The sequence below is a fragment of the Cydia pomonella genome, chromosome 15 (genome assembly GCF_033807575.1).
Source record: "Cydia pomonella isolate Wapato2018A chromosome 15, ilCydPomo1, whole genome shotgun sequence".
In the NCBI taxonomy this organism is placed as follows: Eukaryota; Metazoa; Arthropoda; class Insecta; order Lepidoptera; family Tortricidae; genus Cydia; species Cydia pomonella.
In genome coordinates this window covers 18,992,885-19,018,910 of record NC_084717.1, presented here as the reverse complement: position 1 = coordinate 19,018,910, position 26,026 = coordinate 18,992,885, and the positions used below count along the sequence as shown (strand labels likewise).

General features: G+C 37.6%; 1 protein-coding gene across 1 annotated transcript; it reads right to left on the bottom strand.

Moving 5' to 3' along the window:
• Nucleotides 1–3,879: 3,879 nt before the first annotated feature.
• LOC133525400 (tetra-peptide repeat homeobox protein 1-like) lies at nucleotides 3,880–11,996 on the bottom strand. Its single transcript, XM_061861648.1, has 4 exons — nucleotides 11,751–11,996; nucleotides 7,861–8,139; nucleotides 6,429–6,578; nucleotides 3,880–5,063 (listed from the first exon to the last, which is right to left on the bottom strand). Exons 1-4 carry the CDS (start codon nucleotides 11,760–11,762, stop codon nucleotides 4,842–4,844), a joined length of 663 nt encoding a protein of 220 aa, XP_061717632.1. The 5' UTR covers nucleotides 11,763–11,996; the 3' UTR covers nucleotides 3,880–4,841.
• Between the last annotated feature and the right edge of the window lie 14,030 nt (nucleotides 11,997–26,026).

Genomic DNA, 26,026 nt, shown 5'->3' with positions numbered 1-26,026 from the left:
AGGAACTACAAATATTGGAAAAAATAAAAATGTGTTTTTTCTACTTTTTGATTCGAAATTACAAAATTACCGTAAATGCCAAGTACATCATATGTTAGGCCGATTTGTAGAAAATTTCAAGGAATACTGTTATGTATTAACCATGTACCCCTCCTCTTGATCGACATCAACTTCTCCACATTCTACTAATATGCTAATATTAGGACAGTTTTGCTCCAAAGTGTACAATTTCGTACCATTTGGTGTCGAGACCCTTGGTCCGTGGGGTCCGAGCGCCCTTAACCTGTTTAAGGAACTATCCAAAAGTATTACAGAGAATACAGAGGTCACTGGTGACCGCAGAGCTAGCAGCTTCCTCGCTCAAAGAATTGGTCTTGTGATACAGCGAGGAAATGCTGCCAGCATCTACGGCATCATGCCGCAGAGGGATAGTTTTTGTATTTCTTTAAAGGATTAGTATTATTTATTTCTAGGTCTAGGTTTTAAGTTTTATAGACTTATTTATAAAGATTGTGTAATGTTTTTAATTCAAATTTTACCTGAATGTTCAGTCAATGACAACAAAGGAATAATCTTTCTCTCAACATGAATTAAACAACACAGTGAAGCTACAAACACTTAATTTTATGATAAAATGAGTCTATTAGCCACGCCATCATTGCGTAAACTAACTAATGATATGGAGTATTTACTATACTCCTAAATAATATAAGTAGATATCTTTTTTTACTGAAATTATACTTACGCGATAGGTGATAGTTATTCGTTACTGTTTAGGTATTAGTATAAATTATTTATGATATTATTAACAGTTCCAAATTACCCTTATTATTATCAGTTATTAATTAGTCTACCCTCTGGGTTGGAAGGTCAGATGGCAGTCGCTTTCGTAAAAACTAGTGCCTACGCCAAATCTTGGGATTCGTTGTCAAGCGGACCTCATGAGCCGTGGCAAAATGCCGGAACAACGCGAGGAAGAAGAAGATTAACAGTTCCAAATTAGGCAGTTTGCTATTGACGACATTGTCATACTTGTTGATTGTTGTAACTTGTAATCAATGGGTAATTTTGGCGTTGAAACTCTAGGTCCATGGGGTCCCAGCGCGCTCCAAGTTTTTTGGAGAAATCGCGAAACGTCTGGTTGACGTAACTGGTGACCGAAGAGCTGGCGGCTTCCTCGCACAACGTATCAGTATTGCGATACAACGAGGAAATGCCGCCAGCATCCTTGGTACAATGCCTCAAGGGCCTATTTTAGATATAAGCTAGTTATAGTAATCATCTGTATATATCCATTATGTATATTGTTATTGTCAATAAATAGCTTAAACTGTATCAATGGGTTTAATTTGAATATGCGGATAACAAGAGTAAGTTATGTTAATTCTTTTGCTGATTAACATATCTAAAATTTGTTTAAGAACCGTGAAATGGGTGCTAAGTAACATAAAATACAAAGTATTAAGTAACATAAAATACAAATAAGTATTTTATGTTGTTGTGTCGGATATGTTAGCCCCGAAAATCCGCAAAGTACCAATTTCAAAATTGAATTCTCGGTTCTTTGCTTGACTCTATTTACCGAGAACTTTCGTTACTTTTGCAGATGTTGACGTTAACTACAGTACATGATACACAATCTTCTTGTAATAAGTAAAATGGTACACCATCTTCCCTTTTGTAATTCTAAGGAAAACGCAACTGGTAAATACCCACCACCTTTGACTGTCTTATGTTTCTTTTGACACTGACAATATCAGATTCCTATGTGAGTGTTCCTTAAATCCATTAAATGATTAGGTAATAGCTGTCATCTGTTCCGCATATCAAGCCACGGTCCACAGAACACCATAGCCACTCGGAACACACGTCACGTCCCGTGGAAAGTGACCGCGCTGCCATTTTTACGGGACTGCGTTATGCAATACGTGACATACCCTTGATTACGTGTATAATGTAGATATAAGTTGTTGGTTACGCTGCAACTAGAACCTAGGAAGCTATCGATCTAGTTTTTGTATAGGACCTGTTTGTTAAGTTTCACATGTGTGTATAAGCTTTTATGTGGCTTATTAATGGGGGATAAGGTCTAAATTTGTATAGAATTTGAATTGGATGCGTGTAACAGTGAGTACCCGTATTAGAGTATGTTACGGATCAGGAATTCGAAGGAAGGAAAGAATGACGTAATTTAATAGGCGATACTTATGGCGTTCAATCTCCAATGCCGTTACGACGAATACGAATCGATGACGAATCTTCGACTTAAAGACGAATCTTTAATTGTTTAAATACTTACTTAACTTGTTATTTAACTGATAGAGTTTTTTAACCCTTTTCCAGGCATAGTACGATTTATCGACCACATATGCGCCATTAGAATTTCAACTCTAGCATTCCGATTTAAGGTTCAAATTCGAGTACACTTTCAGGAAATGTTACTTGTCTTCAAATTAATCATCAAAGCTGGATTAATTGGAATATATTTGGATTTTTTGGGAAAACCTTGTAGATTGGTGCGGCTTGGAAAAGGGTTAAGTATTCGTTTTAATAACTTATCATATATAAAAATTACACAATGAAGAGGATTTTGGACTTGATTGTTTATAGTTAATTTTACTTTTTTTTATGCTTTGTTTCATTTTATTAATGATGTAATTAGAAGCATTTTTATTTATAGTTTTTCTTTGGGTATTTGGATGTTTTATGGTCGTCATGGTTTATGTTATATTTCTGATCTTTTAAGGGTAGGAGTTACATACATAGAGTGCACATTTTAAGTACAATTTTCTGTGGCGAAAAAATTAAACAGTCAAATATTCATCATACAATTTATTATAAAAAAATCGTTCGTTAATTAAAAATAGTTTTTAGTCGACTGCGGCAGAAAAAAACTCTTATTTCATCTTTAAAACTAAGTAAGCTATATACAACAGAGCGTCAACCAGGTACACAATGCAAGCCTTTCTCTCCTTTATTCGTATACACAATATTCGACAAACGACAGAGATCAACGAAAAACGAAATAAAACAAAATGTTCAATGCACGCACTAGTTTTTTGCCTATATTTGACAGATCCAAGTCATACAGCGATAATATTGTCAATGTAATTGTTCTTCTCATCTTTATTAAGATTTTGGACGCCAAAACGTCTATCGAACGAACAAAAATCGTCGTCTAACGACTGCAAAACCAAAAAGTCTCTTGCTTGGGCCCATAATATTTTTGAGGTCTTCTATAAACGTAGTATGTAAATAGAATACTGTAAAGTATGAGGTAGCTATCTACTAGAGTGAGAAAGTAAGATACACGTAAGTATTACCATCTCGTTCTAACAAGTAGCCTCCACCTTTGCATCACTGCAACTAGGACCGTGAAAACTAAGACTGCGTGCGTTACAAAAATTAGAACAGTTGAGAAACTCAAAGAACACAAACACAAACAAGAATACAAACTCAAAGTCAGAAACAATATATAATTATTGCTTTGTCGTCCCATAACCAAAATACCCCGATATGGCAAAAGGCTTTTAACTTGACTTAGAAATGCTATGCAGCCAACCGGGAGAATTGCGACCGTGGGGTAAATGCGCTTTCATTACAATAAAATGAATAGCGACAGATTTAGCCCACTTTACTGTCTAAAAATTTTCATGGGCTCAAGTGCCTTTACAATTACATTCCCATAATAAAGTGTAGAAATGAAATCAAGAGGAACCCAAATACAGTTGCATTTACATCGCTGAAAAGATCCAACGCAAGGTAAGGTTGGGCAAGACGAACATAGTTTATTTTGCTCGGGGCAAGTCAAACAGTATGCGGATTCAATACGGAGGTTTGTCTTGCCCCGGTGATAGTATTACCCCCCCCCCCCCCCCCCTTACCTTATAGGATGTACTTATGCGGCAGAATAAGATGGATATAAGTGGCCTTCAGTCAGTTAATGCTCCATATAAATTTGCAATTTCAACAATCAATGCAAAAGCAGCAGAATATCCAATATTAGGCAATCTTGAATATTTATTTGCTTACGTGGTGTAATGCTAATGTGGCGCCCTCAATTATTTTGTATTCTTTATTATCGGACTATACCATCTACTTAATTATGCAGTAAGCTCTTCTTCCCTCACAGACGATATTATCCCGATAGATCAACACAGCGTTACATCTTCACTCGCTCCCTTAAGCTACCTTAATCTACATCACAATACTCGTTCATACGTTGACTATGCGTGTCCTAAGTGGAAATGCCATTATATATTATACATGGTAACTTATAAAACATTTGTTTGTTAGGTGTTCATACCTCGATGTTGTACCCTTGTTATCCAACACATTATAAGCACATTTAACATTTCCAATTCAGAAAAAGACAATGTTGGTTAAAACTGTAGCACCTCAAAAAAAAAAAAAAAATTAGGAATATACGCAAGGATATGAAATTATTATCATTTTCTTAATTTGCTACAAAACTGCGAAGGAAGTTCTAGCGTTCTTTGCATTCAAAAATAATACTCCAGTATTGTACTTTGCCAGATGAAGGTAAACAGAAAAAGGCTTATGGTACAATTTTCTTGACCATAATTTCAAGTCTATTTCTAAAACGGGCAAATAATCCCAAAGGTTGTCTGGAAGAGATCGCTTTTTAGCGATAAGACCGCCTGTTGTCTGCCTCTAAATTTAATCAACTGTTTATTTTTCTTGTATATATTTACTGAGGTGTGCCAATAAAGAGTATTCTATCTATCTATCTGATTTTCTATACTTAGACCTTCATTCTTTAAGACCTATATCCAAACCCTCTTTTTCCAAAACATCACCTAACAAACCACTCAACCCATTTACCAGATCTTCCCATGTCCGTGGACATCATACGCCGAGATGCCATGGGAGTATCCGTGGCCGATCAGTCCGTGTCCGACCAGCCCGTGTCCGAGTCCGTGTCCTAGTCCGTGTCCGAGTCCGTATCCGTGTCCGACGGCGACGGCGTACGGCTGGGGCACGGGCACGGCGACGGGCTTCGGGACCGCTACGGGGTACGGTTGCGGTACGGGGACTCCCACCTGAAAATGTTTGGAGATATTGTAGATTTTAAGTATATGGGTTACTCAAAAAAATCTCTTACTCAAAGCCTTTTATTTCTAAAAAAATTTCAAGATGCAAATTAGGATAAATATATGTTTTGTAGTAATAAGTGTAAGTATATGTAATAAGTGAATATATACCCCATAACCCATAACCATTATATAAAGAATAATATTATGTATGTCGTTGATTAGATAATATAGTACTAGTCTGTAAGTACTTTATTCAAAATAACGATGTTTCAAATTATAATATATGAAAATTATTTTAAAAAATGTAGTGCACCTAAAACGAATACAACCAAAACATATTTTTCAACGAAGTTATGGGCCGGCGTATATGTCACGATCTGAGTGCCGTCTCTTTCTAGATGGTGATAGAATCTACCGTAATGGTTTATTTTAGGAAATTTAACTGCAGAAAGAAGGCAGATTTATAAAAAACCGGCCAAGATGTGGGGTTTTATTAGTTACTCTTCCTTCACAATAGGCTATACGGGAGGGGATTAGTATAGTAGATTGTTAACCAAGGGATGGAATGGTATCTGTCACCCAAGTTAAACACTCTACTTTTCATATGAAATGCGAAGAAATCAAATAAGACAATGCAAATTTACATAAGGTAGAAGTACTAGTGCTCGACGCTGCACTAGTACTCGACATGGGCACTTTATGTCAAAGTGACAAGGATTAAGTTCGAATACAGAAAAATCTTCGTTGTTCAAATTTAACCTATATTTCCATGAAATAAAGTGCCCATGTCGGTGACTAGTGCAGCGTCGAGCACTAGTACTTCTACCTTAATCACCAATTACAGTAACAGACCTACGGCTATGATTTTTTCCTTTAGGATTTACTTGCAATCGGAGATTTTCATGTTTGGAGATAAATAACCTATAGCGAATAACATTTAGATAGCAATATTTATAAAAAAAACACATAATTATTAACATTTACATTTTACAAACCATACACCTAAAAATTACATGTTTTATACCCATACAAACCAACCGGCGTGTAATTTTCGACAAATGATTCCTAGCCATTCGATACAGTTGGTGACACTATTTGATAGTTTGTTCCTGCACTTCCGATATACAATTGTATTAGTACATTTACAATTTTATTTTACGTCAGTACGAGTAACAATTTCATTTAATTATAAGCAGAAATAAAATTACTAAATTTTGATACAAGCTTTGATTTGATACTTAGAAACGAAAAAATCTAGACTTAGATAAAATCAAACATCAGGACGTGATTCTAATTTTGCTTTCAAGACTCACACAGGCGTACTAACACGCAAAGTTAGATAAAAGCTTGTAAATAATGTTAATACTATACCTGTTTAATAACGGGCACCGGGACGGCATGTGGTACAGGTACCGGCACGGGACGATCAACCGGTACGGCTACCGGCTTCTCCACGGGCACCGGGTACGGGCGCGGTACGGGCACGGCGTACGGACGGTCCACGGCGTACGGAACTGCTACCTGAAGAGCGGATATCATAACAATATCAATAATGACATGTTGTTAGAGTAAAAGAAAACAACACTATAATCATTGGCGGAGTTATTGATTTTCAACGGACATCGAAATTTCAAACCAGGAGGTTTAACTTTGGTTAGGTAGGTTTATGTTTTTTTAAATGCTTTATTACCTCAAAACTCCGTAATTTCTCAACCGATTCACTATTTTTTTTAGTTATAAATTATGTACCATAATACCAGATTGATGTACCTTAATACTAGTTTTGATGATCTCCCCAAATCTAATCACCGACTTGTAAGGTTGTAAATAATTTAAATGGCATTTCAAACTGTTGTTTTCAAATTCTTATTTTCATGGTTACTAGAGACCGGGTGAAAATTATTCGGTGGAAGACTGCGGTCTCTGATACAATATGCTTCAAACAAATGCCTTAATTTGTTTCAGTAATTTCTAGTGTATATTAGGTACTATATTTTACCATAAACCGAAATCCCTAAATGTTGCCATTAAGGTGTATAAAAAGTTAATTTTCCCAAATTAAAATTAATTTGAAGCTCTCTGTACAATCGTCAAATTGTCTCGTGACTAGGCTTAATTGTAATTTTACACTCCGCCCATTCCAGATAGACATCGCGAAAGTCTCAGTCTCGACATGGGAACGAATAAACTTACTAATTGTCATGCATTCAAGGTGGCCCATAGTACGGAATAGAAATAGTATAGAAGGACCTGGGGGCCTAGCCAATCACTATTGTTGATGGAAGGCAACGGCCCTTTAATCGCCACCGTAATGTTTTTGATGTCGCTATTAAAAAAGTAATTAAAATGAAGCTTTTCAGATGGTGTTACACTTTTATTGATATGCCTGCGACGTCTATGATAATGAATATCTGGGAGACCGAGTTTTGCCCGGGAAAAATAAAAATAAAATCTAAAATGTGCATTTTCCCAGAGATAAGACCTCTGTTTCTACCTCGACGTTTCGCCCCTGAAAACCCCCGTATAGCAAATTTCATCGAAATCGTTAGAGCTGTTTCCGAGATCCCCGAATTGTTTGAAGGGTACAAGATAAAATGTGGTGACTGAGTACGGAGATTCATTTCATTAATTTATTTATTGAATTGTCAATATGTACTATGACATCGTTTACCTAACTACCTTGAAAGCTTGAACACTCATTAGACCGTGCTGTCATGGGATGTCATGTCAAGTTAAAACCCTGTGCAGCTGCAGTGAATTAATGTTTGTATGAAAAATTACTAAAGTCTAAAATAAAACTTACCTTGACCGGATACGGCACCGGCCGATCAACCGCCACCGGATACGGCGCCGGAACCGGCACGCCGATATGCTTTGTGACCGTCGTATGCACGTCGGCGCCCACCACAGTCCCTCCGTGGACGCCTAGCGCGTATCCGGATGGGATGCCGTGCGCGAGGCCTAGCCCTGGGGCGAGGCCGTAGCCGTGGAGTGGTGCGCCAAGATGACCGACGAGGCCGCTACGCTTTTGGATGACTTTGCTGGGTTCGGCTAGGACCGAAGTCACCAAGAGGATGGATAACTGAAATCGCAGAAATTAATATTAAGTCTTACTCTATTTTTCCTGTAGTTAATCTACCTATAGCTTGGTAAATAGGTACTAAAAATACTTAAGAAGTTGCTATACCTAATAAAATTCTAGACATACCACAGTGGCTCCATACAGAGCTAAACAGACCTCTCGGAGGTCCTACTCAACATCAAGGGTTTCATAGGGTTCCTCGAGGAGTTGGGTAGGCAAGACTAGAAGATCCTACACGTAATGCGGGGTGAATTTTTTTTTTTGCTTCAATCCTACAGTGTGGGATATCGTTTGTAAGGTCTTTCAAAACTAATAGGGGTCTTCAATAAACATTTTTTGTTAAAGTGAATATATTCGGAGATAATCACTCCGAAAGAAAAAAAAAAGTGTCCCCCCCCCCTCTAACTTTTGAACCATAGGTCAAAAAAATATGAAAAAAATCTTGGAAGTTGAGTTTAAGAAAGACATTAAATGAAAACTATAGCGGACATGATCAGTTTAGCTTTTTTTGAGTTATCGTAAAAAGTTTCCCCTTCATAGTAAAAAGTCGACTATCCACAGTTCATTACTTGGTTAATAACCTACTATACTTTAAGCTCCAGTTTAGCTTATTGTGACGGAAGAGTAACTACGGAACCCTACTCTGAGCATGGTCCGATATTTAAATCACTATACTGATGGGGAACTTTCTAAGTGGAAATTTGCATGACAATTTTCTCATAAATGTTTCCAAAAATTCCAGAACGTTCTGCAATTTGCACGTTGCTAACCTCGAGCATCATCTCTCGTACTACATATTTTGTGCTTACCTCGAGCATCACGTCTTGTACTACATACTTTTTGAGACGGCATTGACGGAAATCGTTGTCAAAGCCATGTTAAAACTCTGATTATTCAATTCAATCACCCGATTAATCCCTTACTTACACAGCCCGCTCACACGATCATTGCCAAAATCGTGTCCGAATCTGAATACAATGCCACTTTTACTAGTTACGCGCCGTCACTCGCGATCGGCTACGAAATTCGCACGTGAGGGGCATCGTGAGTGGGCCCTTTGTTATTGATTGCAAATTCACTTGATACCATTATTATTATAAACAGAAATAGATGTCATAGTAAATAGGTGACGAATCCCTCCAGTGTCGGAGGCCGGATTTATCATGCAACTATGTTAACGGCACCAATCATGGAACATTTAAGAGAAAATTTTGAGTATTTTTGATATTTTACCGACATCTGTAAAATGTTTCGCTTTACGCTTTAAAAGTTGAATGTCCAATTCGTCCTTTATGTTTTCTATGTATTTCATGAAAGCTACTGCAATTGGTTTCAAGATTATTAACCAATTAAAATCGTTCTTTGCTCCAGTCATGAGATATATGAGATGTATGGCGCCATTAATTTTCAAACTATCAAATATCAATGAAAAATTAAACTTAAGCAGCTCTTTGGCTCTTTTTTATGGTAAAATGTTGTCAGCGATTAAAAACTGATGGTAAATACTTGTCTTACAGGATTTGTCTATACCATCCTATTACTGGTGCCTGTTCCATTATAGGGGTATTTACTATAGGTACTAAATAGCCGACAAATAATATACAAACTGATTAACCTTCACTTAATTCACATTTCATGACCTAAACTTCACTTCATGTCACTTACTTATTACTTATGAAGACTTAATAAGTGATAAGTAAGTGAAATGAAGTGAAGTACCTATAATCAAATTTTCCGATTAGACTTTTACAAGATTTGTTACTTTTAAAAGATGTGTCCCGCCGAGTTTCTTGCCGGTGTTATTGGGATATCCTGCTACAATTGAGGGGGGATTTAAATCTTCTCGGGTCAGAGGTGTAGGGTTAGAGCCGGCGTACCTTTATTTGACGTTTATAAGCGCATTGTAATATGCATACTAGAAAAATAAACCATCTTTATATTTACAAGCAAGATTAGTATGAAAATTTGTTAAAGCCATTTTAAAACAAGGATTTTAAAGTATGGCGACATTGGTGGTGGTGGCGATGTACTTTAATTCTATTAAAAGGATCAGTCTTAGCATATTTAATATCAAATATAAATATTAATTAAAGATAAATTCAATTATAAGATGTCTACTGCGAATATCTTCACCGTTCGTTAATCAATATAATTTTCTAAAGATTAAAAATTAAAAAGCATCATCAGTGACTCGAATTATTTCTATTAACATCTCGTCTGTCTGTGATAAGAATTCAGTACCCCTAGTGTAAATATTTTCGACAGCGAAACGTGACGTACGCGTTTGCGTTAAGTGTCATTTTGTATAGGATTTTGAGTTTCCAAAACGTCCCGCTTGGCGCGCTCTTTCTAAATCCAATACAAAATGAGACTAAACGCAAACGCGTACGTCACGTTTCGAAATCGAATTTATTTACACTAGGGGTACTGACCATAATTTTAGTCACCATTTTGGATCTTTACGAGAATATTTTCTTACGCTCTTAATACAGTACAAAGTTTTTACCTCGTACCCACGATTTCTGACCATCATACGCATATGCATCCATATCCGTATGCATATGCATAAACTATTTTTGTAGCATAACATAGAATAAGTTTTGTTCATTTGTACAATTAGGCTAATGGCCTGAAATAAACGTTATTATTATTGTTATTATTTCTCTTTATTCATTGCATATCTTAGATTAGGTTTTTTTATAATATGAATATAAAAGTAAAATATAAAAACACTTACAAAACAATACAAAATACTTATAAACACATTATAAAAAACCTAACCTAGAGTGCCGCCAGCAGCGGGGCAGGGCCCAAGCTGCCGGTGGTCAGGGGGCCTACCGGGAAAATCGAAATTCGCAAATTGCGGGGATCTTTCTCTTTTACTCTCACTAAGAAGTAATTAGAGTGACAGAAAAATGCCCGCAATTGACGAACTTCGATTTTCGCGGTAGGCCTCCTGGCTTGCAGAGAGAGGAACTGCCGGACTATACGCGCAGTGCCAAGATCACCGCCTTCTGCATCTGACCCTTGATCCAGCCACCTAGCGAGAGTCTCTCAAGGTGTATTATTATTATTTGTATCTCCTTGGATTTCACGGGCCTATAAATCCCGGTCTTTTGATAGGCTTGCGTGGGGATATAGATCCAACACGTAGAGTCCCCTTGGAGAGATTTAATGTCATTATTATTATATGCAAGGTTAAATACCTATTGAACGAATTTTGATCGTACTAAACCCTGAAAATAACAAAAACACAAAATGCCTTCATGTTTTGTTTGATTTTGTCTTCATTTTAATGACTTTAATCAGATCTTGCAAGGATAATAAAATTATATAATCAAATGTTTTTTGAATTACCTGAACCGGGTATCGAACATGGGCTTTGTTTGGCTTTATTTTAGTAGAATTATTTCTATTATACACTATAAGGATTTTGACCATAATTGTACTCACCAATTTGGATTTCTACGAGTTTTTTTTGCGCTCTAATACAGTACAACGTTTTAACCTCTTTTTTACCCACGATTTTTGACCACAACACGTATATGCAAGCTTAAATACCTAAACGAATTTTGATCATACTAAACCCTGAAAATAACAAAAACACTTACAAATGCCTTCATGATGCACTCACTGCACTTGTCACAACCACTGACCGAGTGGCGAGGAACGTGCGCGCGCGCTTATATAACGAACGGGCCCCACTAAGGATTTACAGGAGTTGCGTTATACTCGCATACAGAGTTTAGGAGAATGATTCAAAAGATACATAGGATAGACATAGACACATAAGACTACTATTATAGTTCGTGTCATCCACGATGGCGCGCAGATTAGTCAATTCTAACCTTTAATACCATGACATTACGTGTCAAGGCGCGCATCTTCGTGAATGATAATCTATGCTTATTCACCTTCAAAAAAAGAGCGTACTCCTATCTCAAAGGCCGGCAACGCACTTACAACCCCTCTGATGATTCAGGTGTCCATGGGCGGCGGTAATCGCTTTCCATCAGGTGATCCGTCTGCTCGTTTGCCTCCTGTATCATAAATAAAATCTAGTTTCTTTAAACTTTTTCATGCCCCGACCCCACAGACACAGGGCATCGCATGAGATCACCACAATCAATCAATCAATCAAAACTTTATTGATAAAATATAGTTATTTTACATGTCAATACATTATATTTATTTAATAGGATCGCACATTATTATTTTATAGATGAGAACATTATTTACACAAATATAATTATTTCTACGTTCATTATTATTACGGGTCGAATTATTTTAACTTAATTAAAAAGAATTAATCAGATTTATATACCTAATCTTCTTCTTCCTCGCGTTGTCCCGGCATTTTGCCACGGTTCATGGGAGTCTGGGGTCCGCTTGACAACTAATCCCAAGATTTGGCGTAGGCACTAGTTTTATATAATATTCAAATATAATTATAATTTTTAACGAACAATTTTTTTAAAGTAACTTATTATTTCTATCACATGCAATTAATTATAAATATTTTGTTTTTAAGTCTAAAATAACTAAATAAATAGTTTAATAAATAACAATCTTACACTACTGAATAGCTATTATTCTTCGTATTTATATTGATCGTATCTATTCGTATACACATAGTTGCAATTTTAATTGTATAATTTCGAGCAGCACATTAGAGTTGTATATTACACGATTTATACTGTAATAGCTCACAAGGAAAGGTACCCAACTGTCCGGTTCCGATTTGATTTATATTTATATATGTTATAGAGTAGTCTAAAATAACGGACACGTATTTTTTTTTAGCCGCCCAAACTCAACCTATTGGGAGAAATTGTCCTCCAAAGTACTAAAAAGTTACTAAATCTTCTAACTCCTATAGAAAGTGATGCTCAAGCAACTTGCTAGTTAATGGCTGGTTTGAGTATATGTTTGAAAGCAGCAAAAAATAATGAGCACGTGTTTTGTTATGTCGGCTAAAACTCATTTTTTCCTAAAAAATCGACATTCGAAGTTTTATAATATCTTATCGCTAAAGTTACACATAAAGATGGGTGTTTTTTTTTTAGGAAATCTTGAGTTTAAGCAGATATAACAAAACACGTGTACATTATTTTTTCCTGTTCTCAAACATATACTCAAAAAAGCCATTAACTAGCAAGTTGCTTGAGCATCACTTTCTATAGGAGTTAGAAGATTTAGTAACTTTTTAGTACTTTGGAGGACAATTTCTCCCAATAGGTTGAGATTGGGCAGCTAAAAAAAAATACGTGTCCGTTATTTTAGACTACTCTATAACATATATAAATATAAATCAAATCGGAACCGGACAGTTGGGTACCTTTCCTTGTCAGTTGGACCCCAAACCTAAACATTTATTCAGTAAATAGGACATAAGGGCACTTTTACACGTCAACATGGAATTTACATACATGCAAAAAAAACACATCAACAGTTATAAAATACAATTAAACGAAAATATCAATTCAATCTAAAGTATTATTATTAATTAGAGATGTATAAAGTCCCTTAATGTCAAATTACAAAATAAACTATTACAGTAATAGTATAACTAAGTACAGATTATCATCCCACCTAACCCAACCGAACCTATTCTTTCAAGGTTTTTGATTATGCGAGTGCCGCAGTTCAAACCTAACCTAAACCACATTTTTGCGTGTTTTTAGGGTTCCGTAGTCAACTAGGAACCCTTATAGTTTCGCCATGTCCATCTGTCTGTCTGTCTGTCTGTCTGTCTGTCTGTCTGTCTGTCCGAGGCTTTGCTCCGTGGTCGTTAGTGCTAGAAAGCTGAAATTCGGCATGGATATACCTATAAATCAATAAAGCCGACAAAGTCGTACAATAAAATCTAAAAATTAAATTTTTTTGAGGGTACCTCCCCTACATGTTAAGTGGGGGTGAATTTTTTTTTTGCTTCAACCCTTCAGTGTGGGGTATCGTTGGAAAGGTCTTTCAAAACTAATACGGGTCTTCAACAAACAGTTTTTGATAAAGTGAATATATTCGGAGATAATCGCTCCGAAAGAAAAAGAAAATGTGCCCCCCCCCCCTCTAACTTTTGAACCATAGGTCCAAAAAATATGAAAAAAATCGTGGTAGTAGAGCTTAAGAACGACTTTAAATGAAAACTATAGCGGACATGATCAGTTTAGCTGTTTTTGAGTTATCGCAAAAAAATTCCCCTTCATAGTAAAAAGACTTACTTTAATTAGGTACTGATTATGCAGCCTATTAGTTTAACTTGCGCGAAAGGTACCGTTTCATCCCTTGGTTAACAATTTAGTTTAGCTTACTGTGACGGAAGAGTAACTACGGAACCCTACACTGAGCGTGGCCCGACATGCTCTTGGCCGGTTTTATTTTATTCTACGGGGGGTTGAAGTTCTAACCTAACCTAACCCTCCTTTTGCTAGGTAGTTGGGTACAAATTCATTTCGTTCTCTTGTTTCTGAATACTCTGTCACGCTTGTATCTGTCTTCTATCAAATAAATAAAGAAGTCGAGTCATTTTTGTATGACTAGCTAGAAAGCTATAGATTTTATTTTACGTGAAAAATTATAAAAACTAAATTTGCTAAGCAAAACTTTCTAAGGAGACCTTTGACACCGATCAGCTATGGAAACAAGATTGGATGAACCAAGCTGAAAGTTTGGCCGTGAATATTGACCCAACGACCAAGTATAAGGGAATGGACCTCCCTAGGAAGCAATGGTGCCGACTGAATCGCCTAAGAACTGGACACGGACGATGTAACTTTTTCCGTCACAAATGGGGATGGACCGACTCCGCGCTGTGTGATTGTGGCATCGAAGACCAAACCATGGAGCACATCATTCGGAGATGTCCTCTCCGCGCCTACCCGGGGAAACCAGATGATCTCTTCAACCTGACGCCCGAAACTATGCAGTGGCTGCATAACCTGGATGTTGCCTTATAATCTTTTATGTAACTTTGCCTATTTGACAATATCGCCATACGATTAAATAAATGGTCCCTTGCGGGTACATAAGCCCGTATACAAATTGACTCCTGACTTATTCTCAACACCGCACTAGATGGCGCCGTTCCCAACGCAAAGTCGGTAGCGATGTGCTGTCCCAATACATAGGCAAGTTTTGTAGAGAGGCAGAAACACTCAACAGGGTACCTCTATCAGTATGAGATTTTTTCACCTAATACAATTTTTGTAAACAACGGTGTAGGTTATGGCTCGTACAGTCAGCATCAATAGTAGCGGATGAAACAACGGGCCGTATCTGATATTGCGGATAATTTTTCCAAATATAGATAAATCTCTCAAATTTACGTTCAAAAGTATATCATTTATAGTCGTAATTGTTCTACATATAGAACTATCACTTTTTGCTAAGCTGTTACAGAATGTTAGATACTTTTGAAACCTTGTTTGATCCGCTACTTTTGATGCTGACTGTACACCGTTGTTTTAAGTACATTCGCCAATATCGGAGCGGCCGAGGTGTTCAAAGATATTTGAACAGCACTCTAGCACCTTGATAAATAGAGGTGTGTTCAGATATTTGTGAGCACTTTGGCCACTTCGGTATATCTGTTGCCGCCTGTACCGCGGCCTTTCAAATTTAAATTGTGACATCAAAAAAATGATATCTCAATAATGTTAGTCACCTGTGCCTCTCGTGCCAATATATTTATGGATGAGTGCGAGCGAAATGCACACGCGACGCGACTGATATCTCTTTAGGGTTCCGTACCAAAAAGGTACAAAAGGAACCCTTATGGTGCGACTCTGTCCGTCCGTCCGTCTGTCACATTGCTAAATATCTCGAAAAGTACTTAAGCTATCAATTTGAAATTTGGAATAGTAATGAAATACGTTAACCCAGACATATTAAATAAATAAATAAATATTGAAAGTGTAATTTATTTTATTTTATTTTTATTAATTATGTAAATGCCAAATATAAAGAGGGGGCAAAATTTCAAAGTCTAGTTACTAGGCCAAGTGGGGTATCATTTGAATTACAAAACTTTTTTTTTCATGGTGAAAAAAAATGGACTTATGAAGGAAAATGTGAAAAAAACCATTCCCCCCTTATCTCCGAAGTTTACGAATGAAAAATTATGAAGTTTTTACATAATAATAAAATTATCATAAAAATTACAGGAAAAATAAAATCAGACCTTGATAACGTTTTTTTTTTTATGGTATAGGAGGCAAACGAGCAGACGGATCACATGATCGTAAGCGATTACCGCCGCCCATGGACACCTGCAACACCAGAGGGGTTGTAAGTGCGTTGCCGGCCTTTGAGATGGGAGTACGCTCTTTTCTTGAAGGTCGTATCGGTCCGGAAATACCGCAGGCGACAGTTCATAACATAGTTCATAGTTTTAATTAACAAAACCATTTTATAATTCGATTTGCTATTGTATCCCGTTTGCGGGTGTTTATTATAGGTGAAATTGAGATTAGACAAAAGAGACCTTCTTTCAAATAAAATAAAAGTTATTGAAATCGCTTCACATGATAAAAAAGCGGCCAAGTGCGAGTCGGACTCGCCCAAGAAGGGTTCCTTTATGACGTATTAAAAAAAACTACTTAAACTACTAGATCTCGTTCAACATTTTACCACTTTGGACACACATTTTACCACTTTGGTAGTGTCTCTCGCGCAAACTATTCACTTTAGAAAAAAATTATATTAGGAACCTAAATATCATTTTTGAAGACCTATCCATAGATACCCCACACGTATGGGTTTGACGAAAAAATTTTTTTTTTTAATTTTATGACGTATTAAAAAAAAAACTACTCACTAGATCTCGTTCAAACCAATTTTCGTTAGAAGTTTGCATCGTAATGTATATCATATATTTTTTTTAGATTTTTCATTCTGTTATTTTAGAAGTTACAGGGGGGGGACACACTTTTTTTCACTTTGGGAGGTTCTCTCGCGCAAACTATTCAGTTTAGAAAAAAATGATATTAGAAACCTTAATATCATTTTTGAAGACCTATCCATAGATACCTCACATGTATGGGTATGTTGAAAAAAAATTTTTTTTTTAATTTCATGACGTATTTAAAAAAAACTACTTACTAGATCTCGTTCAAACCAATTTTCGGTGGAAATTTACATGGCAATGTATATCATATATTTTTTTTAGATTTTTCATTCTGTTATTTTAGAAGTTACAGGGGGGGGGGACACACTTTTTTTCACTTTGGGAGGTTCTCTCGCGCAAACTATTCAGTTTAGAAAAAAATGATATTAGAAACCTTAATATCATTTTTGAAGACCTATCCATAGATACCCCACATGTATGGGTATGTTGAAAAAAAAATTTTTTTTAATTTCATGACGTATTAAAAAAAAACTACTTACTAGATCTCGTTCAAACCAATTTTCAGTGGAAGTTTACATGGCAATGTATATCATATATTTTTTTTAGATTTTTCATTCTGTTATTTTAGAAGTTACGGGGGGGGGGGACACACATTTTACCACTTTGGAAGTGTCTCTCGCGCAAACTATTCATTTTAGAAAAAAATGATATTAGAAACCTCAATATCATTTTTGAAGACCTATCCATAGATACCCCACACGTATGGGTTTGATGAAAAAAGTTTTTTTGAGTTTCAGTTCTAAGTATGGGGAACCCCCAAAATTTATTGTTTTTTTTCTATTTTTGTGTGAAAATCTTAATGCGGTTCATAGAATACATCCACTTACTAAGTTTGAACAGTACAGCTCTTATAGTTTCGGAAAAAAGTGGCTGTGACAGAATCGGACAGACAGACGGACATGACGAATCTATAAGGGTTCCGTTTTTTGCCATTTGGCTACGGAACCCTAAAAAACCAACATACATACAGATCGCACAAATTAGTTAGCCAATTTGCCCATAGATGGCGCTGTACACAAATATGCTAATAGTATACTTCTGATCAAAAGTCTTTCGTGATTATAGTTACATGAGAAAATTGAAAGTTTGTACGGAACCCTCGGTGCGCGAGGTTGACTTGACCGGTTTTTTTTTAAATATCATTTTGATGTTACAATGTAACTTTAAACTGGACAAACTCGCTATGTGCACGACTGTCACACAACCTAGCGTCCGCAAGTCTAGGGGAAAACGTCAATTCACTACATCTTAAAAAACTACTCCAAAACTAAAAACTACTGAACGTATTTTCATACGACTTTCATCAATCAATAGAGTGATTTTTGAGGAAGGTTTAGGTATATAACTTGTTAAGGTTTTGTGTAATTTGATTGAAATATAACGATGTTGTCGTAAAAAATCACGCTGGCTAGGAGCTTTAGTCGAAAACGCTGTCTAATCCGTTTGAGCTATAACAACACAACGTATGGTGGGGTTGTCTCTCTTTCATAGGTCTAAAAAAAGTCTGCGATAGTATAACATGTTTATCTTCTAAGGCAGTGGTTCCTAACCTTTTCAGTACTGTCCCGTTTGACTAACTGGGGAACTTCATTTTACCTCTCCTCCTCATAGATCTTTATTTTCTTTGATTAGCTTATCACCCTCGTAAAATACCAGTTTTATAGTGATCCTTAAAGTTTGAAAAGGCTTCTCCTATTTTGTGATAAAACTCAGCCGATATTATACATGTATAGAATGGGGAAATTTATGGAATGGTGTTTAATAAAGTATAGTTAGCGACTCGGACCGTTCTGCAACCCGTAACGTGCTCGAGATTTAAAGCGGCTTGGGATTATCTATTCACTAAACTATAGGGTAACTACTAGGGTACAACTACTATCCACTCACTTGCTTTTGGTAACTGTGGTTACCAGCTGTCAACCTTATTTTATAATAATAATAGAAGTCACTGAAAAATATGAAGTGAAGTGAGTGGCTATACGAGTATTTGATCTTTAATTGAACTGGAGACTAATACCTATCATAATGTAATAAATAGCTATATCACAATATTTTCATTCTTCTTCTACCTAGCGTTATCCCGGCCTTTGCCTGGTCCGCTTTCCTACTTGTTTTGACTCCACTTTGTGCGATCCTGGGTGTCCTCTCGTGTGAGCCCGTTTTTTTTCATTGTCTTCAAATAAAAATATATAAATAAATAAATGATCATAAATATTATAGGACATTATTAAAACCACAAAAAAATTACGTGTCATTTTAGTCTACATTTCGTCTCACAGGAAAAACTCTTTCTTGTCTCTTGAAGAGAAAGCACAAGAAAATAAAAGCATTTTAATACAACAGTAGGTATAGCACGAGCAGTCAAACCAGGGACTTTACTTTTACGTCGAACTATTGAGATGTCTGATTTCCTGCCGATTTTTTTGTGTATTCCCATCTGAGAATAGGCACTTCATAGAAATCAAATCATTCCCATCTGTGCCCGCCTCTTGTATGTGAGGCGGGCACAAATGGGAATACACCGAATTGTTTGAGCATTAGACAATCCTCCAACGACACATACCGCTTGGAATCTTACATTACCAAAAGATTTTTTTTTTGTTAATACACAATATTTTTCAGAACTTGCTGAACTGTAGTCATAGAAAATGTTATGATTTTGATTACGGTGGCAAAATATTATCTTAAGTTTGTACGAACTGGGCTTGTGCAATGCGCTTCAACAATATTTCTTTGTGATCTCTAAAAAACTCATGTTTCATCCTTCACGTAAATAATTCACGTAAAGTAGTGGGGTCCCAGGGCGCAGTGTTTTTTGCAGAAATCGCGAAGCGTCTGGTTGGCGTAACTGGTGGCGGCTTCCTCGCACTACGTATCAGTATTGCGATACAACGAGGAAATGCCGTCAACATCCCTAGTACAATGCCTCTAGGGCCTATTTTAGATTTAAGCTAGTTATAGTAATCCTCTGTCCATTATGTATATTGTTATTGTAAAAAAAATATTTATTCGTTTCCGAATGGTTACAAAAACGTAGCGTAGTTAAATATTTCACTTTTTCAAAAAGTTGCACCATTATTAGTCGAATGCGCGTAACCCTTTTGCAACACGGAGTCGCCGATGTCTCAGCCGATCGCGATAGCCGACGATTGTTTCTCTAGGGCAGTTAAGTAACGCAGCGGAATGTCTGTAGGACGACTAACAAGTACCGTTCCTATAAATATAGGTGCACCTTTATTGGTCAAATGTTTGTAACACTTGCAAAACTTTTCGATGTCTTTAATTGCTGTGTTCAGGATGGTAAAGTAACGTAGGGGAATTTCTATAAGAGTACTAGTGTCCCTGTTTACTCACTACACTGCACTTCCTACCTTTTATAATGATACACTTCACATGATAACATAATACTCAGTAATTCCGAAATTAAATTTACGTTATAAGGGGCTGTGGAAAAATCTTAATAGCGTGAAGTAACCGATAGAACAGCGACATCTATTGTGAAATTGGGCAACTATAAAAAACATACTACATTTAACAGATCCTTTTTGCATTTTAGTTGGTTGAATGTTAGTGACATTTCCAACACGTCAAGGGATTACCACGGGATAAAAAGATAGTTGTTTGGTTGGGTAGTTTTTGACAATCTTACAGATTCATAGTGTCGTGTTCTTGCCGGTGAGTAAGGTTGCCAGAGCTCAGCCAGGGTGCGGGGTGTTACCCCCCGCGGGTTGCCCACCTTGTCGTGGTGGAGTGGCTTAGTAGCCGTGGCTTGGTCACCCACGGTGAAGCGAAGAGGCAACCAGGGCCGGCCTGTTTGAGGCGCGGGCTGGCCCGAGGAGGGCGCTCCAAGTGGGCTTAGTAAGCCCGCTTGTGACGCGTTGGAGGTAGACCGTCGGGGAAGAGGAGTGTCGGTGTTGCATTAGCCGTTTTCCCTATCCTCGACGGCCGAGGTGGGATCGCAGGGGAAGAGGCGTGATGGTATCACGATGCGCCACTCTCCCTATCCCCTGCGACCTTGGCGGGGCCGTTCCGCTGTAGCGGCGTTAGTGGGGCAGCAGAGGAAGAGGACTGTCGGTGTTACGGTGTGCCGTTCTCCCTGTCCTCTGCAGCCGAGTTGTGGTTTGCGGCAGAACCATTGACCTCATCTGTCGCCGGGCGCTGGGGAGTTTTCTGGCGCCCGTGGCCTCCTTGTGGTTGGCTCGGGGGGGTCCGCTACACTGCTGGACGGAGGCCGAGGAGGAAGGCGCGTCAAACCATCTGGCGCGCCTAGCGTGAAGTGCCTTCGGGCTTTAGCGAAGGAGTCGCTAGTGGGCGGCTGCCGCCGGTGGGGTCGCGGATGAGTATGCAAGCGTTCCTGTAACCCCACCAATAGGGCGGCGAGGCGGCATACAGGGGGGTTTTTAGTGGGTATACCGTGGGCCCCATTAGCCTAGACGGGAGTCCCACATAACCACTCGGGTCACCCCCCGCACCCGGGTGGTATGCGGAATGCATTTTCCCCCCTAACAAAAAAAAAGGGTGCGGGGTGTTAGGGACGGCAACGCGTATGTAACTCCCCTGGAGTTGCAGGCGTCCATAGGCCACGGTGACCGCTTACCATCAGGCGGGCCGTATGCTTGTTTGCCATCGACCTAATATAAAAAATATTGACTTAGCCCCAAACTAAGCAAAGGTTGTACAGTCAGCGTCAAATACTTCGTAGCAGTCAAAGTGGCTAAATAGTTCGGTACACCATACTAAATATATGGTGTACCGAACTATTTGGCTACTTTGACTGCTACGAAGTATTTGACGCTGACTGTACTAGGCGACGATATACATACATAGGTAGGGTAGACATGACCCAGGAACAAATATTTCGGGAACAAATGAAATTCCATTTCGGGAGAAAACGTTTTCCACTGACTAAATCTTAACAAATTACTTTGATTTCGATGTCGATCTCTTCAGCATAATATTCTAGGTTTAGCTTTTTTGAAAAAAAAAAACCTCTAAACATATTTTTTCATTATGTCAATAACATACTAAAAAATCATGGAGAATGGAAAATATTTGGAAGTGGAAAAACGTTTTCTGTTTTTGTATGGACGAATACAGTCAGTCACAATATCGATACGCAAAATGTGCCAAAAATGTATACACAACCTTAATATATGGGCAATAAAGTCCTGTATTCATATTTTTGGCACATTTTTCGTATCGTGATCATACTTCCCTCTTAAAAAGCTGAAAACTCAAAATTCAAAATTCAAAAATTTATTCTGCAAGTAGGCCTCAAGGGCTCTTTTACAAGTCATTACATTTATAGTAACAGCATATAGTGACATGAAAAATACAACAGCCAATACCTGGGTAAACATTACATTATAATAATATTAAAATAAATAATTACTACAATACAAAAGAGATGTATAGTCTGATTTCCTGTTGGCTAACTGATTTCCTGGCTCTGAAAACTACCGTCATATTGCACCACAAGCCCAGAAACATAGAAACCGAAGCGAGTATGTAAAAACACTTTTTACAAACACATCCTAGATTACCAGTTACGAACATATAAGGCCGATGTGTCAGGTAAGTAGATTATATCATGGACAGTAAAACTTCGCGCCGCGCCTACTGTTTTACATTTTGTAATGATTATGGGACAACAGGAAGAAATAACGTCTTAAATTTTAAAAATCTTGCCTTCGTGTTCGGATTTAATCTTCGACTGGACTGGATTTCTTTCGATATCCCCCGTTAGGGGGGTATGAGGGGCCGCTTCCGCCTTCCGGCTGCGGCGGCTGCTGCGGGTCGCTCCCCACCGACCGGTGGGGAGGTCAGTTGGCCGTCTTTTGGGGGACGGTGTGTGTGGCTGGTGTAGGATTTAATCTTCGTGCAGCTCGGCCTTTGGCTTCGCAACGAGAGCAATGTGGTTCGTCGGAACCCCATCATGGCGCCCCAGCAGCAGCAATTTTTGCTTTTTGTACACGCACGCTTTTTGTTTTGGCGTTGTGGTGAAACGTTAAATTTACGCATTTTACACAAATACTCTAAGGTTTAAAGATCTTTATTTCTCATAAGAATACATAATGTACATGAGATTTTTTCTTTTTTCATGCAAAATACATTTTAGCGGTGAGCGCACACTTATCTTATAACAAATAACTTAGGTACCTACATATATGACTTAAGAGGCTGTCAACACCCAATGTCCTTGAAATTGATGTTGCTTAAACAGTTTTTTAAGAAAGACTATTTGTTTTAGTCAAGTAAGAAAAATATATGTTCATATTAATTATATTTCAAAGACCGTGGTTGTACTCGATACATGATTGAACGAAATCGGCTCGATAGAAAATAATTGCAAAGATTGGTCTTAAAATCACAATTAAACGGTTTTATGTCTTTATTGTTTTGACTTATGGGTCTGGAATTAAAATCACAATTTCAAAACATTTATATCTAAACCGCTATTGAGTAAAATATTACACTAATAATCCACTTTTTTTTATTTAAATATTTTTCTTATTATTCCCTTGCCCAGGCCCAGTAACATGCGACAGTGCTATCTCATTTACTCCGATACAAATAGACAGTGTGCGCGCTTTAGGTATTGACAGCCTCTTAAACTAAACGTATCATTAGCGAGGGCCCTGTGTCTTCAATCGACACTTGTAAACCTTACAAAAAAAAAAAAAAAAACTAAAAGTATAATAATTAAACTAAACACAATAAAATAAAATTAAAAAAACATTTGCAGGTCGGTTCTTCTCACACCGTAGTCTATATGGATTTATGAGAGCTGGAATCATCCCAGCTACGCCATTCCCCACGTATTTGCGCGCCAGCGCCACATGCGCTGTTTTTTACAAATCTCTTTCACATTTAGCATTTTGGCGCCCCCCTACTTTTGGCGCCTAGAGCGGCCGCTCCACTCGTTCTACCCTAGGACCAGCTGTCCTGCGAAGTTGAGGCGCAAGGCCCCTCGGACCGCGAGGCCGTAGGCGGTGGCCCACGTCGTCGCCCACGCCTACCGCCGCCTCTGAGTACGGACTGTGGTACGGAGCTCTCGGTAGGCGAGTCCGGTTTTATTGAGTTATTGCAAAAAGTCTTCTCTTCTTAGTAAAAATATGTAAAAAGTCTTGTAATTACCTATAGTAATTACGGAATCCTACACTGAGCATGGCCCGACATGCTCTTAGCCGATTTTTATTTTTGGTTGACGAAAATTATGATATTGCATTCATAAGAAAAATACTTTCCTAAGCGGAGTTAAATTCCCTCTGAATTGTTATCAATTTTACAGCAATTTCATATTTAAACGACATTATTGCCAATCGAAACTATGACATTATAACTGCGAACATTAATTATACTATTGCATTATAACATGCAAATATAAACCAAATGTATCCTTGGCGTCCACAACTATGGAAAGTAGAGCATCGATGCATTCTTCGTACGCCAACTGTTTCCATTCAAATACCAACTCTATTTAAATGGCTTTAGGTTGAATTTCCTATTTACATTAAAGTACACTTAGAGTAGAGTATTTTATATATATGTGATTTAATCTAAATGTAAGGAGCTGTGGGAACCGGTGTCCCTTTCGAATGTTATTTATGGGATCGGTCATTGATAAATGGCGGATGTGTACGAATTGTATTGAATAACGCCGATCGTACAGATTATATCGTATTTTAATTGGTATTAAGTTAGCAAATGCCCTTATGAGATTGCCTATGAAATCATTGAACTAAAGACTATGTAGACATGTGTCGTTCACGAGTGATTTAAATGAACTATATATTTTGATTTTATACACTCACTCTTCAACTCACTTGAGATTTTACTCGCTTAGTAACATCTATCTCAATGTTACTTGCTCTTTCTCACTCATTATTCAAATGAGCCAGCCGATCCAAACGAGTGAGACGATGCGAATATGCGAAACGACCGTTTCGGAGTGGTTCGGAGGGTGTCGGAAAAACATGGCGGAATCGTATCACGTGATTCGCTATCTTAGTCGCACTTATGGGTGTGTGAATTTTAACATCTCTTTTACTCAAGTCTGTGGGATTTAGTTACGCCGATGATATTAGGCTCAGCCACCATCTCCTCGATCTCGGCATTTTTCCGGATCCTCCAGGAGCCATCGTTACTTCGGACAGGCCCCAGGATCTTCCTGAGCACTTTTCTTTCCGCTATCAGGAGCTGACTTCACACTTCAAATATTCTTCATTCAAGTAGGTCTAGCAACAAACTCTTTCGAATTGTCGTTTACATATATATTATCTTAAGCTAATTATCGGACCAATTTATTACTTTCCTTATTATTCCATAATAATATTGAATTGTTATACCTACACATGTCAAATTTAATAATAAGATCGTCAAACATTAAATAAAAAAATGTGTTAAAAATACTAGAGTGTATCTAGAATAACATCAACTTAAATGTAAAAAAAACGTAACAAAGTGATATATTCATTGGAATATCAAATATTTTATAAAATTGCGGCAAGTACGTATCTTTGTACTTTCATCGTACTGTCATGCTTTAGAGCATATAACCAACTGGAGACGCCTTCTCTGTTATTTCTGTATAAAACAGTGTGCCAAATTTTGCGGGGGAGGGGCACGTCAAATATTTCATATTTGGGCCGAGGTTTTCAACCGAGGGGTACGCTCTTAAAGGCGACTCCGAAGTGTCATGCCGTCACTTTTGTGCCCCCACATACTTATTTGAAAGTGACGGTTACCATGACGACAGAGTCGGGATTCGAAGCCACAATCTTTGATTTCGAAGCATGCCTTATCACCAAGCCCGCAGCGAACGCTCAACTCCAAAAGTTGCAACTCGTATTACTCAGATATAGGAACTATTTTAGACGTGAAAATAGAATATTGCGCAATCTTTTCCTAATAAATTGCTGAACCTTGTTAGAGTTGTTAGCCTAGTTGTGAGACATCACCCCAATGAATTGCGTAGGTGCT